General features: G+C 44.3%; 1 protein-coding gene across 2 annotated transcripts in view; it reads right to left on the bottom strand.

The window, feature by feature from the left end:
• Positions 1-16,461, bottom strand: part of NSG2 (neuronal vesicle trafficking associated 2) — a 57,341-nt gene extending 40,880 nt beyond the window's left edge. Inside the window, exons 1-2 of one of the 2 annotated variants that reach the window (XM_067732818.1) lie at positions 16,272-16,461; positions 15,229-15,379 (exon numbers count right to left, since the gene is read on the bottom strand). In XM_067732818.1, the coding sequence (XP_067588919.1) occupies positions 15,229-15,357 (129 nt within the window). In that variant the 5' untranslated portion in view covers positions 15,358-15,379; positions 16,272-16,461. The remainder of the gene's footprint in view (positions 1-15,228; positions 15,380-16,271) is intronic. The other variant, XM_067732816.1, reaches the window with a different exon arrangement.
• Between the last annotated feature and the right edge of the window lie 1,567 nt (positions 16,462-18,028).

Raw genomic sequence — 18,028 nt, forward strand, 5'->3', positions numbered from 1 at the left:
TACTTAATTCCAATTTCATTTAGGGCCTTCCACAAAGAAAAACAGAAAGGTCTACTGAATCTATTGTATCATCTTATTTTTCTGAAGTCTGAATATTTTGCAGAGGTGGTTAATATCTTTTCCAGATAAGCTGTCAACCTGCCAAGACACTTATGGGACTCCATCCCACTGTGGAGGCAAAGTGGGAGAAAAAAGAAACTTGACAGACAATCAATAACTATTGCCAAGTGTCATAGTGTCATGGGTAACACAGAAGATGTCTGAGTCTCGGGGCCTCAGCTGTAAAATATGGACAATAATCATAATCATAACCCCTAGTTAAAAAGGCTGTTTTGAGGGTTGAATGAGATGATAGCGGGTAATACTTTTGGAATAATTTATTATGTGCCACAGCTAGATCAAGCCCTCCATATACTTTATCTACATACCACTGCTATTTCCATTCTCCTGAAAGGAAAACTGAAGCACAGAGCTGTCAAGTCACTGGTCCAAGGTCACACAGCTCAAAGGAAACAATCTTCTAACTATGATCATTCTTCTCATTAGTGCTTAAATTAACCAAATTTTCACTGAAAACTTTCACCAAGTTTTCCTAGAGACAATAGTCAAGTGTATGAACTCCTGCAAGAATTCTTCTATGAAGAATTTTCTTTAAGGTCTGTGAGGCATGCCTTGGACAAAATATAGCTCAAAAAGGAAAGGATGGGGGGGAACTACTATTATTGAACATCTACGGTGTGGCACTTAAATATGTTAGTTAAGGAGGATCTGGGTCCCAACCCATCTACAACATCACTCCTTCCCTGACATTTAGAACTCATTTGCAAATGTAAATTCTGTTGTTTTGCTCCACCCCCTTTGGATTCTGCTTCTCCAAATATTAAAAAGTGAGCCCTGGCTTCCTTAAAGAAATGGTACAGCTAAACAAGGATGAGGGTTTTGCGGGGGAGTGGGGTGGGGAATGTTCTTTTTATTTTTTTCTATCTCCTGTTCCAAAGAATAGGAAAGCAGAAGCTTCTTTGCCACAAGTAATAAAAATATCCCTCATGCTTAGCAAATTTACTATACAGCAGACACTGAGTGCTTGACATGCACTATCTCACTTAATTCTGTGCTGTGGGGCAAATACTGATACTGTCAATATTGTAGGGAGAGGAAACATCGTGCTTTGGGTTTGAATCCTGGCTCAAGCACTACACCTTCTGTGTCTTAGCTTTCTCTTCTATTAAATGGGAAAATAACCATCACTACCTGGTTGGGTTGTTAGGAGGCTTAAATGATTTAATATAAGTTAAGCACTCAGACCGTTCATTCAATAACAACGTTTTTTTGAACACTGCCTCTGAGTGCTGCCAAATGTTCTTCCAATAGGTGTCTGAGGCGGATATGGAATCGGGCCTCTCTTGCACCTGTCAGCCTGCAGGTCCTCCCTATCCAGCCCTTCGAGAGCAAGGCAAGGATTTCTCAAGAACAATACTGTTCAAGCATGGTCTGAAAAAAAAGGTTTCAAGGATGAATAGAAGTTTCCTGGGTGAACAAGACAAGATACTTTATGCAAATTGAACCACATGGTCAAATAAACAAAAGTGTAAATTAGCATGTAGTCTACAGATTTGGCCGTTTTGGTGTTATGTGAACTTCAGTGTGTTAGTGAGAGTTAAGATCTAATATAAATGTAAGAGTAAATGCCAAGGCACGGTTCACAGGCTAAGTGTTTCTGTTAGAAACTCACAACATTCTGGGAAGGGCCAAATGAAACAATGTACGCGCAGGTGCTTTGTGAACTTAAAAGATATTCTACAAATTGTAATGATTAAAAATATTTGGAATAGCACTAGATCAACTGACAGGCTATGAAGTATATTGAAAATTTAGATGTCTGATCAGTTCTCTGAATCCACATTTTTAGAAATATTCACAAACTGGAAATTATAGTTTCTTCTCCCAATTCCCCATGTTGTGTGTGTATATATATCTAATGTCTGTATGTATATATATAAATATATTATAATCCATCTCAATGTCTATTTCTAAGATAGTGAATTTCCTGGTCAGTGTGCCATGTGACCTATAAGCCTTAGGGCAAAAACTGCCTTTGCCTTTTATGATAGACAGCATTCTAAGACGGTCCCCAAGCTTCCCACCCCTGTGTACATGCACTGTATAATCTCCTCCCTCAAGACTGAGGACAGGACCTGTGAATATGATGGCATAGTCACTCCCATGAGTATGCTATGCAAACTCGGTCACAGCAGACTGGAGAGAGATTCTCTTGCTGGCCTTGAAGAAGTAAGTCAACATGTTGTGAGAGGGCCATGCAGCTAGTACCTGAGGGTGGACTCTAGGAGTTGAAAATGACCCCGATCAACAGCCAGGTCACTCAAGAAAATGGGGACTTCGGTCCTACAACCAAAAGTAACTGAATTCTGCCAACAACCTGGGCCCTAAGAACCAGATGAGAATGCAGCCTAGCTGACAGCTTGATTTCAGACGCAGGAGACCCCTGAGCACAGAATCCATCTAAACTGTGCCTGAACTTCTGACCTATACAAACTATGAGATAATAAACTTGTGATGTTTTGAGCCACTAAAGCTTTGATAATTTGTTACATAGCAACAGAAAACTAATATGCCTTCCCACATTGCAAAGTCCATCTCAACCATCTCTTAGCTTGAGTCCTTCATTTCTAGATCCTTAGCCATCAGACTGGTCTCAAGCATAACACCTCAAGTGTTAAGAAGCATTTAGCTTCTTAGTTCTTAGCTTCTTCTTAAGCTTCTTAGTCTTTCCCTCTGCCCCTTTATTTTTATAAACATCTTTCCCAAAACTTCTCAAAAAGCCCTAAACCATTTATATCATTCCATGTAACTTTTAAAGACCTCATGCAGTGGCCAACATGTTGAGATAGGAGCCAAAACTAAACAAATATTACTGTTGGAATGAGACAATGAATAACCATTACAGCCAATATATTATAATTGTCATAATAAATATTTTGTGGTTGCTTCTCTAACGTCCATTTCCTTCTTCAATCCAAAACCCCCGCCCCCCACCGCCCGATATTGCTTTCAAGAACTCACCCCTGTCCCATGTGGCAGCCATGTGGTTTGGTGGAACTGATGACTTCCTTGATGGCGGGGATGGACCCTAATTAGGTTAAACCAATCAGAGCATATTATTCTATTGATCACAAAATTTGATTGGCTCAGAGATGGGCATGTTACCTAACTTGAATCAAAGAGATATGAGGCAATACTGACTGGGAACTTGGGGGAAGACACCTCCTTGCTCTTTATGAGTGTTCCCTAAAGAACATGTTCTTCCTCTGGATGGTGTGGTGAGGACTTAGTTCTGAAAGTGCTGAAGCAATTGTTGCTACTATGGGGAGGAGCCAGGATGAGGTCAAAGGCAGCATACAAAAGAGGGCCAGAGCCAAGAGGAACCCAGAGAAGTGGAGATGAGCCCTGATGACACCCTGCCCTCTAGATCACACCTTGCCTGAAACCAGACACATGCTGTACCCTGCAGTCATGGGGGTGGGGAGGGGGGCAAATATATACTCTTTGAACCTTAATCCAATTTAGGTTGTGTTTTCTAGTACTTGAGGTGAAAAGCTTTCTATCTGATAGAAATGTGTTCCAAGAAAAAATGAAGTGAAAAGCTATTCGAATTTAGTAAGATGTTCAAGTACTAAATAAGTATAACAAAACCAATAGATTTTCTCTGCACCAGCAAAAAATCACCTCAAAATATGATGAATCCACCAAAAGATACACACAACAATGTTCATAGCCACTTTTTTTTCATAATAACACAGAACTGAGAATAACCCAAATGTCTATTAACAGGAGAATGGATAAATTGTGGTGTATTCATAAGATGGAATGCTACACAGCAATGCTACATAGACATGGGTGACTCTCACAGACATTATTATATTGAACTAAAGAAATCTGATGCAAAAAAGTATTTTTTTATGTCTTGTGTGATTTCATTTATATCAAGTTCAATATATATAAAATAATTTATATATTATCTGAATAAATATATATATTTAATATGCCATTTACCATCTGCAGGAGTGATGCTGAGTTTAGGCAGAGTTGGGGTCATAGCCCTCCTTCAAATCCATATACTACTTTGCCCTGAACCCCTGTGAGATGTTGCTTATGCCCTGAGTGAGTTTCTAATGAAAACACTTCTTTTGGCTTCAGAACACTTCTCAAACCACTGAGTTCAAACTAGGCCAACAGACAGGTTGACTGACCCTGCGTCAGTCCTCAGTCATCCGCTCCTCTCTTTAGCTATACCATATTTTCTCCAAAAGCAACCCAGGTAATATTTTACCTTTGCCCCTAAGGAAGTGTTAGCTCATTAGAACCCCTTCTCCATGTCAAAAGCAGGTCTTTGCCTACTTGCCTGGAACAAATGGGCAGTCCGCTGGCCTCATCTTCTTTGACCTCTCAGTAATATTCTTTGACCACTCACTCCTCCTTAAAAGTCCTCCTCCTGGGTCCATGGTGTTCTCCCCGCTCACCGACCAGCCCTCCTCAGGTTCCTCCCGCCCTGCTTGACTTCTCAATGTTAGAATCTCTCAGGGCTAGGTCATGGGCATGCTTCCTTCCTACAAGTCCCTTCTGAGTGTTCTTACTCCCACCATTTCCAAGTCCATCTTTATTCTCATAAGTCTCAAATTTACATCTCCAATTCGGACCCCACCCAGCACTCAGATCACCCTACTGGACATTTGCCCTTGGATAGACACACATAAATTTACCATGTCCCCAGCAAAGCACTTGGGTTCCCTGACCCACTTTCCCCAACCATCTTGCCCTCAACAATCTCTTCCCCGTGTAATCGCCAGATAAGAAAATAGCAGCATGATATGTCATTGTTTATGTCAAGTCATATACAGGAATCTCTCATGACCCGTCCCTTCCCTTCAGTCTCCAAATCCATTCCAATCACCAGTTCCTGCTTCCTCAAAAATTTCTCTCAAATAAACCCATTTGTCCAGTTACACTGCCAACACCCTAATCCAGAGCATCATCCTCTCTCCGCGAACTTTTGCTCTGACAGCTTCCTCGTTTCCGTCCTTGCCTCCCCAAACCCAAACAAAAAGAGATTTCTAGACCAAGAGAGCATCATAAACCAGCAAACGTTCAGAAGACATCCAGGAGGCTGGACCTGGGAAAACCACAAAGAGGTAGTTTTGAGTGGCCAGGGAACAGGGCAGGTGAAGTGAGCGATAAACAGAGGCTCTGAATGCCATGCTTAGCATCTTGAAGATGAACTTGAGAACAGTGAGGAACTGAGGAAGGATTATAAACCAGAGAATGGCTTTCCAGGTGTGCATTACACGTAGAGGAAAAGCCTCTGGCACAGTGAAGATACGCTGGAGAGATGTAGAGAGCAGGAAAAACCAGCCCTACAGTTACTGGAATCAACCAGCTATTGGGCATGTCATGGAGTGTGGTGTGCTGCTCCCATGGACTGGAGCCAGAAACAATTCCCTTCTATAAAAGGAGGTATAGTAACAGTCAATTTTTTTTAGTACTATGAAGGGGAAATGTTAGCCAATCGTTATTAATTGTACCTTGGAGGAATCAGCTTGCATACGCAAAGAAAGAGAGAGAAGAGAAAATAAATTTGCAAAGAAAGGGTCTATTTTCTGCAGTTGCAAAAAAAAGTGGAGCAAAACAGAGCCCTGAGCTCCTTGATTAATAACAGAAATGGGAGAAAAAAGTGGAGAGAGGGGAGGAAAAAATTCTTTCTACTCTTGTTATTATTAAAAGTGGGGTTTTATAGACACTTGGGAGAATGAAACTCCAGGTTTTCAAATATCATTGTGGATATGGGCAAAGAAATAAATTTGTTTTCTTTTCATATCAATACATCAGTCCCCATTGTTCGGTCAGCAGCTGATATGAAGAACATAATTTCACATAATTGGCATTGTGAAAATGGGATAAATTATTCATCCCCAAAGGACCCCTTATCTGGATATATTCCCCCTTTGCTGGCAAGGCCAGATAATACATGGTGGTTCAGATGGTGCAAAGTACAGATCATAAAAATTTAAAATACTACTTCCCAGGATTATCAATAATGAAGAGGTTCGTACATGGAGAGGCCCCAGGATTGGCAGAAACAATAAATAAAAATGCAGAAGTGCTGACAAGGAGCATGATTGTATTTTTATGAGCTGGACTTGCACAGGCCAAAAATAGACCTAAGCTGTATCCTTCAGCTCATTCCTGCAGCAAAGAGAGAAGTTCGGGGCAGTACAATGAAAGGCTAGCCCCTGAGCACCTCTTGTGTGCCAGACACTGACCTACAGGCCCTACTGATGTGTCCTCAGTTAGTTCACACAACCCCCCTCTCCGATCCTCACATCTCTCCTTTAAGATCATTATTATTGTCATTTTTCAGATGAGGACATTTAGCCTCAGAGACTTCAGTCACTTACCTGTGATCAAATGACTGGTAAGTGGTTGAGCTGGTATCCAAACTCAAGAACACGTTGCTTTTTTCTATCATTTTTTTAAGGTACCCACTATGTGCCTGGCACTGTACCAAAAGCTTTACATCCTATATCTCAGTAAATCCTCCCAATCACTCTGAGGTAGGACTGATTATCCCCATTTCATAGGAACCTGAGTCTCAGGGAGCAGAAATGACTTCACAACCTCACATAACCACTAAGAGGCAGAGTCAAGGCTTGAACCTGAGCTTCTGGCTCAGATCAAGAGCCGCTAGTAAGGTCATCATTCAAAACTCGTAACACTCGAACTCTGATCCTACGGCACCTGATGCTCCATAAACGCTATTAACTGAATGAACAAATGAATGAATCCTTCATCTAAAGAGACAAGGTGAAGTCACCCCAATGGGGCCTGAGTACATAGTTGGGAACCTTCTCCCATTGACTGCCTCACTCCTCAACCCACACTCCATCTCTTTGCGTTCGCTTGAAGTTTGGTAGTGGGCCCAGAACACAAGGTAAAATGTCAGTGCTCAGAGTACATGAGTGACAGTGTTGTCCAATCCCACCCATTCACCGATGGGGACATGGAAGCCCAGAAAGGGAGAGGGATTTGCTGCAGGTCACACAACAAGGCAGTGTCAGAAGTAGGACTCTAGTATGGACCTGCTGACTCCCAGTCCAGGGCTCTTTCTGTGGAATTGAGTCTCTTTTACTTGCTGGGCCTTTGATTTCTCAGGGCAGAATGGAAGGCTGGCCAGTATGGCCTCAAATGGATGGTCTAGCCCAATAAGTCTATGACTCTCCAACTCTCAGGCAAGGCACAGAATTGGGCAAGGTGAGCGACTCTTCATTGGCTCCTACAGGGATGGCCAGCTCCTGCTCTGAGCAGAGGCTAGCTGCCCGGGGCCGGAGTCACTACAGCAAGGCTGGCCCACAGCTCTGCCACCCAGGCCTGTCCCCTATAGGGCAAGGCCCAGCCCACCTCTCTGCTCAAGCCTTCTTACAGCCTGGGGCCAGCCCCGTGCACTTCAGGAAAAACAATCCTGATTCTGGGACTGAACTAATGATGATGATAACAGCAACAACCATAATAGCAACCTGGCATTAAGCAGTTACTCTCTGCCGGGCCCTGTGATAAACATTCGATATGCATTTTCTCATTTTACCCTTTAAACAATTCTTAGAGGAAGATATTGCTGTCCTTGTTTTAACAACGAGAAAACAGAGAAACAGAGTGGTTAGTAAACTGGCCCAGGGTCACACAGCGAGTAGGTGGTGGAATTAGGATTCAAATTCAAACTGCATTGCTATAATGCATGTGCATCTATACAGACCTCCCTCTACATGCAGGGGCACTAGCTCGTTCCACAGTGGTCTCTCCGTGTGTGAACGTGAGCAAGTAAGTAAGTCACTTCAGCTCTCTGAGACTGTTTCACCATCTGTGAGATGGAGGTGATTTTTTAAAAATAGAAAATTTGATATATGTTCATGGTAAAAAAATGTATGAAAATTGTAGAATAAAAGTTTTCAAAGGGACCCCAACCACTCCATCCATACTCTAACCATCTAATGGTTTCTTGTGTGTCTTTTCAAGACTATTTTATGAATTATAAGAATGAAACATACACACGTGTTTCCACAAATGGGATCACTCTATACCACACTCTTTAAAGTTGTTTTAACAGAGCAATGTGTCTGTTGCTTTTTCCACATTAGCGCAAACACAAGCAAATCTGTCTCATCCTCATAACAATTGCTTACTATTCCACATCCATGCACCAGGGTTTGTCCAACCACTCCAATCTCATGGAACATTCCAATTGTTCTCTCTCTCTCCCTCTCTCTCTCTCTCTCTCTCTGTATATATATATGCCTTTGCATACTTGAAAAACATACCCATAGAATAAATTCCTGCCAGTAGCAAACATACCAACTAAATAGGATATACAGTTTAAATTTATAAACAATATCCAAATACCCTCTAAAAACCATTGCATCCCATTATATAACCAACCGGAGTGCAATGAGAAGATCTGTTTTCTCCCAGTGTTAGCAACACTTGGCACTATTACTTTTTTTTTTGCCAATCAGATAGGTAAAAATTTATGTTTCATTAAAATTATATTTTCAAATTATAAATAATTTTTAATCTGCTTATAGGTCATTTTTTGTCTATTTTCTGGAATCACCTAGTCAAAGCCTTTGCCCAATTTAGGGTGATTTATAATCTTGTGAGTCTCTGAAGAGCAGAACGAGGGGGCTCAATAAGCCTGGAATCGGCAGAGACGTGCATTCTCTGCTCCCCAGGGAAAGGCTGACAGTTCTCTGATCCTGTGTATCAGGGAGAAAAAGAAACCCTCTAGTGAAGCCATGAGAATGACCAAGAAGGCATGGAGGACTCAGTGACAGGAGCAGCATCTCCTTTGCCCAACATCCTTCCAGATCCGTCCTGTCGGACCCCTGCTCCCCCGCTGTTGAAACCCCATCCTTCTCAGCATGTCTCACGTTTACAGTCATCCTCCAAAAATGCCACCTTCGGGAGACATATTCCGAATATCCAGTGAAAGAAAGGAAACTCTATCAATGAGCACCTTCTTTGTGCCATTAGACAATTTTCACTTTTTTTTTTCCTCACAGTAACCCGGTTAGGTAGCTATTATGTTCATTTTACAGAAGAAAAAAAAAAAAGCCCAGAGATGCCAAGCAACTTGCCTAAAGCCACACAGTACATAATTAGTTTAGCTGAGAGTTGAATCCAAGTCTCTAAGACAACCAAGCACATGCGCTCTACCACACAGAGTGAAGGGTGCTAAACATCAATAATTGATATTTTAATGTCTGCGTTCCTTTCCTCCCACAAGCAGGTGAGCCAACGTCCTCTAGGATGTGTAAAGACTTAGTAGAAAGGAAAGGTACATTTGCTTAGAGCCTGGCAGCTGGCTTGATGAATACACAGTTCATCTGGGGCTTTGCCAAGGTGGGGTTGTGCCGGTCTGTGGCTCGCTTTCCGCAGACCAGCCATCCCTTAGCTGGCATTTCCCAGCACTCTTGGGTGCAGATCTTGGCTGCACTGTTTTCTTTTGGTGTGTCCTAGGACAGCATTCCCCTTCTCTGAGCCTGTTTTGCATGGTTACAACCTCACAGAGGAGTTGTGGGGACATCTGGGTTATCATGGTCACTTAGGTAAACCAAAGGCACGTCCTGGAAATTGGGATCTACAGATTGATGTTCCAGCTTCTCAAGAGCTTGCTCCCATGACCTAGAGAGAGCCATCAGACTGCTTAGATTCAAGTGGAAAAATTAAGCCCAGCCTTACCCTAGGCAAGGGGCAGGGGGCCTCGTTCAGCCAGCATTTCCTGCTGCCCGCCATATGCCAGGACTAAGGGTACAAAGATGAGACAGAGCCAGGACCCTCAGGCCTAGTAGGAAAAGCTCCTCAGTGCTGACCCAGCACCAAGTCTCCACCAATCCATCCACCTCCCCATTTCTGCTGCCACCATCCTAGAACCCACCACCACCATCCCCTTCATGAGCACAGCAGTAACCTTCTAGCTGATCTCCTGCCCCCCACTCTTTCCTTCCACCATACATGGCCAGGGCTGGGAGGTTGGTGGTACTGCAGGAAACCCAGTAGCCTCTGTTTTGGGGACATTTCTCTGGTGCTGCCTCATTTGGAAGATGGATTGGAGAAAAGAGGAAGAAGAGACCAGGAGACCAAGCATGAGTCCCTTGGCCCTAGGGTGGCCCACTGCAGCCAGAGGAATCTTCCTAAAATAGAAATATGATCCTGTTACTCTCTTCTTTAAGCCTCTTCAGAAAAATGCACGGGGCCCCTCATGAGCTGGTGCCCACCCCACGTCATCTCCCAAGTCTCTCCCCTTCCCTCAGCTGACCCAGCCAACCCAACCTCCGGACTGTTCCTCCCATTCCCTCAGTGTCTGTCCACATGCTGGTCCCTCTGCCCCCTACTCCCTTTACCAACCCATCCTCCATCTCTCAGCCAGGGCTCCTTCCTCAGAAGGACCTCCCCTGACCATCCTGCCATCATAATTTAATCCCCTTAAGTCTTTTTTTTTTTTTTTTTTGCGGTACGCGGGCCTCTCACTGTTATGGCCTCTCCCGTTGCGGAGCACAGGCTCCGGATGCGCAGGCTCAGCGGCCATGGCTCACGGGCCCAGCCGCTCCGCGGCATGTGGGATCTTCCCAGACTGGGGCACGAACCCATGTACCCTGAATCGGCAGGCGGACTCCCAACCACTGCGCCACCAGGGAAGCCCAGTCCCCTTAAGTCTTAGCGTCTCTTAACAATACAGCACCTTATTCTTTCCTTAATAGCCCTTCTTGCAGTTTGCATCTCTGTATTTCTATTTGTGTGCCGGCTTGTTTGAAGTCCCTCTGCCGCAACGGCCATGCCTGACTTTTCATGGCTGTATATGCATAGCTTAGCATAGGGCCTGGCACATAGAAGTGCCCAATAGACATGCTGGATGAGAGAGTGAGTACCTTCCAGTGTAATAAGTATAACCTTAGCTATAATTATGGGTGGTCAGGGAAGGTATCCAGGAGAGCTGCCATCTGAACTGGGTTTACAAAGATGAGCACTGGCTTATCAGACAGGCAAAGAGGCAAGGAGAGCATTCTGGGCAGAAAGAATGGCGTGGGCAAAGAGGAGGGAGCAAGAAATACCCTGGAGAGTGTAGAAAATTCCAGGGCGGGGTTTCTCAACCTCAGCACTGTTGACATTTTGAGCAGGGCAATTCTTTTTTTGGGGGGGTGGGGGGGTGGAATTTTGTGCATTGTGGGATATTCAGCAGTATTCCTGGCCCAAAACATCCCTCCTCCTATTGTCACAACTAAAAACGTCTGCCAAATGTCTCTCTGTGGGGAAATGTCACCCCCGGTTGAAAACCATGGCTCTAGGTTAGTTCTGACATGCTGGTGTTCAAGGTACAAAGTGAGGAGTGATAGGAATGGAAGCCAGTGGGGCAGATAATGGAGGACCTGGAGTGCCAAGGTCAGGATTTGAGGACTATACCCTGTGCGGGTGACTGGACAGGCTTTCCCTGGGAGAAGGACTGGTCACAACTCCAGAGGCACTACTGCAGGTGCGCTGTGGAGGATTGATTAGCGTGATAGAAGAGGTGGGGAAACAACCACGAGGCCAGCCAATCTCGTCTCCTAAGGCATGCACAGTCCCGCTAGCACTGGGTAGGGAAGGAGCCCTGGAGGCCGTGACATTCTCTCTGCAGGATCGCCCCAGGCCCCACCTGCATGTCCAGGAGAGCTCAAGAAGAAGCCATGGCCGTAGATGAGGGAATGCGGAGTTTGAGGAAGCACTGCCTGGGGATGGGAGGCTTCTTGTTATCGAAGGTAGCACGGTGCAGAGGGGAAAGCTGTGGTGTCAGGTGCACCAGGGTTCCAACCCCAGCTCTTCCACTCTCTCTGTGAAGCTTGGACAAGTCACTCCATTGATCTGAGCCTCAGTTTCCCCAGCAGTGAAATGGGTGCACTAACACCCACCTCACAGGGCCGTTGGGAAGATTAACTGAAACAACAGCTATGAATGCCCTGCATGGCCCATTCCTGGCCCAGAGCAAGGGTTTCAGACATGCTCGTCCTCACTGCTTAGCATCCAAAAGCTTTTCCCCAGAAACTCGCATTCCATACTAAAGAGTATGTAGTGAACAAGATAATTGTCAGTATTACACACCAAGCGCACTCCGTATTTTACATTTTCAAGAGGAAAACCCAGGATGTAACATTGGGGCTAAATATACTTCTTTCTGATAACCTTTTTAGCTTCAAATCCTCACCATCTGGCTGGACATAGTGAGAGAGCTGACAACTGTGTCAGAACTCACCTTGCCTTCTCTACAGCCCCTTGAGGTTGAGTCCCCCCTCTACCCACAAGGAGGCTGAGGCTGAGGCAGTTAGAGAACCTCACTCAAGTCCTCAGCCAGGGTAGGCTCATAAAAGGTAGAGCACTGAACCCCCCAAGAGAGGGGCTTCCGAGTCTGTGCTGGTAAACACAACACTGCTCTCAGCATTTGGCTTCTTGAGTGGAATTTACTGTTAACACATCTGTTCTAATGTCAGGGGGAAAAACCTGGTTTACTCTTGTAAATATTATAAAATCTAAATCCTAGCACAGAAAACTCACAGGAGTTGAGCTGAGGTTGGTGACAGAGCTCTTGCTAGAGTCCAAGTTTGGGGACTCCCAGACCAGCTGGCTCCCTATTCCTGCTGAGGTGGAAGGTTCTAGAACAGCGCTGCCTGGGCTCTCGGTTCTCCAGATTTTGCCAGGAGACTTACCAACTCTGTGCTTTGGGAAGTGACTTTACCACTCCATGCCTGAGTTTTATCATCTTTAAAAACTGGATCAAAGTAGCAACTCCCTTATTAGGTCCTATTAACTATTGAAAGGATGAAAGAACATTGTGTGTGTGTGTGTGTGTGTGTGTGTGTGTGTGTGTGGTGTGTACTTGTGATTTACAACAGCATCTAGCATTTAAGAAGCACATGAAAATGATAATTTTTATTCTCTTATGGTTAGTTTTGTGCCAGGGACTTTATTTATAAGACCACATCTAACTTTGCCCCAACCACTGTGAAGTAGGTGTGATCCTCCCCACGTCATAGAGGAGAACACTGCGGTCCTCCTGGTACAAAGACTTTATCATGAACATCAGAGTGAGTCTGTGATGTGCGCCTGTAGCAATGTGTCCCTTTAGGGATTTGCATCTTACAGGATACTTTGGTTTGCCTTCCATGCATGCAAGTCCACAATGTATTATCTTCGGGCTTTGGGACATCTGGACCAGATGCTCAGTGGTTATTAGGTGTGTCTCCTCTCTCAAGGAAAGAAAGAAGCCCTTGGAGGTGGGAAATGGGGTGGGGAGAAAGGGGAGACAGAGGCCATGATATCTCTGGATGACCCGCAGATGTGTGTAGAGCTAAGAGGAGAAGTGACCTCACCCCAATCCCTTTTCCTTGCATACCTGTCAGGGACATACAGATCTTTGAGACTGTAAAGGGTAAAGATTCTTCCTGAAACTTCACGAAACCTTGAGAGAATATTCCCTCTGCTTCTCCTCAATCTCCATTACATCTGGGATCAAATTCCATCATTGCCACTTACTCCTTCTGTGAATTTGGATAACTAACCAAATTTCTCTGGTCCTTCGCCTTTTGCCCACAAACGTGGATGTATAATCCCTGGGTAATGTGCATCTAACACAGTGGCGCTCAACTTTGGCTACACACAGGAGTCACCTGGGAAGATTTAATTAATATTGACACCTGGGTCTCACCCCCAGAGATTCTGATACAATTGCTCTGATACAGATATCAGGATTTTCAAAGGCTCCCCGGGTGACTCTAATATGCAAGTCAAAAACTGAGAACCTCTGCTGTACAGGTAGCCAATACCCAATTAATACTGTTCCTTCACATGTCTTTAGTGCTAACTGCCTGTTCAAATTTTATTTTCAGAAGGTCTTACCAGTTTCTCAGAATGGCTCAAGGATTCTTTATTTCTGCCACCCTTATGCACATTTTCATACTGACAACCTCTGCACTTTCAAAACAGATGACTCAACCCTTAGCCAATCAGCCAGGACATCTATCTAGCTTCGGCTCCTCTTCTGTTCATTGGATAGAGCCAATTGGTTAAGACACACAATGCCCTCCTGGAGATGCCGATGAGAAAAATCAAACAGATGGAATGATCCATTGTTCACTCTTCAGCAAGGGAACCTCATCATTTGCCTCCCAAGCTCTCTCTTATGGTAGGTAAACGCTCACATTGTAAAACCCCAGGTTCTCTCAGAGGGATCTTAAACAATATCCTTTCTCCCACCTGTGTCCGTGGGCTAACTCCACCACTTTTGTATAATAGCTCACCTCCATTCCTCATGGACTACTCCCATGTCAGGAGACGTGCCATCAGCCAGCCACTCATTTCCAGCCACGCCCCCGCCAAAGACACTCTACTTCAGTCATGCTATTTCCCCAAAGCTCTCCATCCTTTGCATATGTGTGCCCTTTGCCTTAAATGCCTTTTCCTCCAATGGTCTATCCGGGAGGTTTTTACTCACCTTTAAAAGCCAAATTCAAATGTTCTCCTCTGCAGCTTACCTAATCTGTCCTCCCAGTCCCCTCTCTGCCACAACAGGGTTTAGTTTTTTCCACTCCTGTGCTCTCACAATCTTTGTAATGCTCAGGCACTGCATTTACCATGATGCTTTATATTAATTTAAGCGTTATCCTGAATAGGGATTTCGTAATGTGTCTTTTTATAACCAACTTGCAGCATAGGAATGGGGCCTTAGGAGGCGCAAACTAAATGCCTGCTGGACTGCATCCAATTCTCTGTCCTCAAATCTGTAGCAGTCAATTTTTGAAACACCTTCCCAAAATAATCAAGACAATTTTCTCTTTCATCATCTAGAAGCTTATTAGTATTCATCTACTATGATGGAACTTTTAAGAGGAAAGATTATTTTCTTGCCCATGTATGTATATGTGAACAAAACAAAATGAATAAACACTTACCATAAATCTGAAATAACATAAGAGATGTCATGTCTCTGGAAGGAATAACTACATTTTACAAGATAGGGAATGTATTTGGCTGATGAGGGAATGAAAGGGTTTGGGGGAGGTGGAATTTTTTACTGCTTTATTTCCTGGGAAGGGGGGAGCATGGGGGGGCTGATGAGGAAAAGAGCACCTGCTTTACCTTTTCCGGAGCAGGTAGCTGTAAGTGATTAACCTCCAAGGGAGTGATGAGAGGGACGGTCTGGAAGCCATCCTCAACCGAAGGCGGCTTGGTTCCCTTCTCACTGGGGTTACTGTTCAGCTTCACCATCCTTACGCCTTTCTTCCCAGACCTAAGGCAAGCAGTGGGATTCTAGTTACAGTGGGAAGTGAGGCAGGAAAACAGAGGGCTGATGACAGAGAAAATAGCGCTGTCCTCAACAGTTCCACTCCAGCAGCTTCAGTGTACAGATCAGTCATCGATCTTCTGCTAGATTTCCTGACATGATTCCCATCATCCAGTAAAACTTCTTTAATCATCCAGATATGCCACCTACCCACGGCACTTAAGAGCCTTCAAATTTGAGAAACTCAAGGAAAATCCTAGGCTCACATACAAAACATACAATCTTAAAAAAATATCCAAGACACTAGAGCTAACATAATCATATAATCTCAGTGGAAAGCTTATTCTTAGTGCAAAAATAAATCCTATTATTCTGGGTCGCCCTGCAGTATGATAAATTTCACCTTACCATCTTGGTTGCTATTTTATTATGTTGTTGTTTATTTTCCATTAATCTCCCTAAAATACAATAAATACATTCAATGCCCCTATGTGTAGTGTACCTTTTGACTCAATATGTAGGTTGTACAGGAGATACAATTTCCTAAAACAAAAAAGGTTTGGCTTGAACCTGATCCTGTTATTCAGCCATGGAATGCCTCCATTTCCTCAATAGCAAAGGGCCATTTTTTTTTTTTTTTTGGTTCCATGGAAAGTTAGCAATCCCCATATTGCAAGATTGCCAACTAAATAAACAAATCACATTTATTTCTTTCCAGCTCCCTTGGAAGTGAAACGGTGATCCCACCCCAGCCCCAGAAGCCCAGCACAACTGAATTTTTCTTGTCAATCCTGCTGATGGAATGTTATTAGACAAAATAGGGTTGTTGTGGGAGTGAAAGGGAAAGGGTTGGAGGACATTGGGGAGTGGTTTATAGCAAAAACAAATGCCTACTTACTGCGCTGCACTCTTGAGGGGTCAGAGCAGATTCAAGCCAATTTGAAGAGGAGGAGGACGGCCAGGAGTCCTCCCTCCTCAGCCGGAGCTTGTGGTGCTGAAAGGACAGCGCCTTGCGTGCGTCTGGAGTGAGAGCTTCTGAGAGCGAGGCGCAAGCGAGCGGGCTCCTCGCAGCTGTCTGCCGGCTTGCTCGCTCTCTCGCTCGCGCCCCCTCCCACCGGGAAACGGGCTCCCACACCATCTGTCATCTGGCACCACCTGCTGTTTCTCATGCATGGCCACAACCACAGAATGGAACAAAATGGTTTCAAAAAAGTGGGAGGGATTCTGGCCATAAAAAATAAAAAATTAATACGCACCATATTATAAGCAATCCTTGAGCCTTTAGAAAAACTGGAGAAGGAGGCACATTCATTAGGAGAACGGACCACTCCTAAGGTCCTCCAGAACAATATCATGAAACAGAATTGTTCAGGACCTGCATCGTGCTCTGACCTGTGCAAGGAGAGAAGGAGAACTAAAATTCATTATCTCCCATGCAGTGGGGACTTTTCCAGGCTCTTTCAGACTATTTCCCTCATTTGCAAATTGTGATTTCTAAGAGTACCTACATGATGGGGTTAGTGTGAGGTGTGAATGTGATAACTTGGGGAAAGCATTTAGCTCAGAGCAGGGTGCTTGGCAAGCAATGCATAAACATAAGCTCCTATTCTCACAATGCTACTGTCATCATGCAGGTCAGCTAAGGTCACAGAGCTGGTATAGCACCAGGAACTGGGATTTGAGCCCCGATCCATTGCTGTCAAAGTCTGTATGCAGTCCATGACATTACGGGGCTTCCAGGTTGGTGTGTGGAATCAGAGAGGGCAAAGTCCTAGTGTCAGCTCTACGAAATTCTGGCTGTGGGGATCTTAGACATTTTGCATTCACTCTCCAAGACTCACTTTCTTTATCTCTGATAATAACACCTCCCTTGTAGACTGGTTGTGAATATGAGAAGAGATTGCACTCAAGGAAACCCCTTTTAGTTCAGGGACAGGGATCTGAATGGCTGAATTGTTTCATCCCTGGGGGTTGCTCTTACATGCTCTTCAAATCCTCCGAGGTCATGGCTGTTTCCACTGGTTTCTCCCAGCTGTGTCCAAATCACATTCGGCCATTCATTCCCAGCTGCAGTGCTGTTTATGAGGCACTTCATGAGGTCTTGGCATTAGTAACAGCATCCCCTTTCACTTTCAAAAGTATCCTGGCTTGCACGATAAATTATTTGGTCACCTTAGTTGGTGTTCACATACTGAGCATATAGTCTCCTAGCTAAAAGGCCAGGAGAAAACATATACATTACCTGTACTGTTTAGGAATGAAATGTGTGTGTGTGTGTGTGTGTGTGTGTGTGTGTGTAAAAAGAGAGAGATGTTTCTGAGACAATAGAGGCTCTACTACATCAGAGCTGCGTAGGGCACTTCTGTTAATAGAGGTATGCATATATATGAGAAGGAGGTATTCCAATAAATGTTAGTCCCCCACTCCCTGCTTTTCCAAAGACCTGGAGGATTTTCAGGTGTAGGCATTGACTAAGGACAACAAAATGTAGACAGCTACATGGAAACAATTGTGAACACTTGTATTTGATTCTATTATTGCTGCCTCCAAAGGAAAAGGGAAGTCCCTTCAACACTGCTTGTGATTGATTCACAAGCAGAAACTGTGCCTTTAATAACTCTAAGCCACAGGCCCTGAGAGTTTAGTAAGGTCCAG

This window comes from Pseudorca crassidens, chromosome 3 (assembly GCF_039906515.1).
Source record: "Pseudorca crassidens isolate mPseCra1 chromosome 3, mPseCra1.hap1, whole genome shotgun sequence".
Lineage (NCBI taxonomy): Eukaryota > Metazoa > Chordata > Mammalia > Artiodactyla > Delphinidae > Pseudorca > Pseudorca crassidens.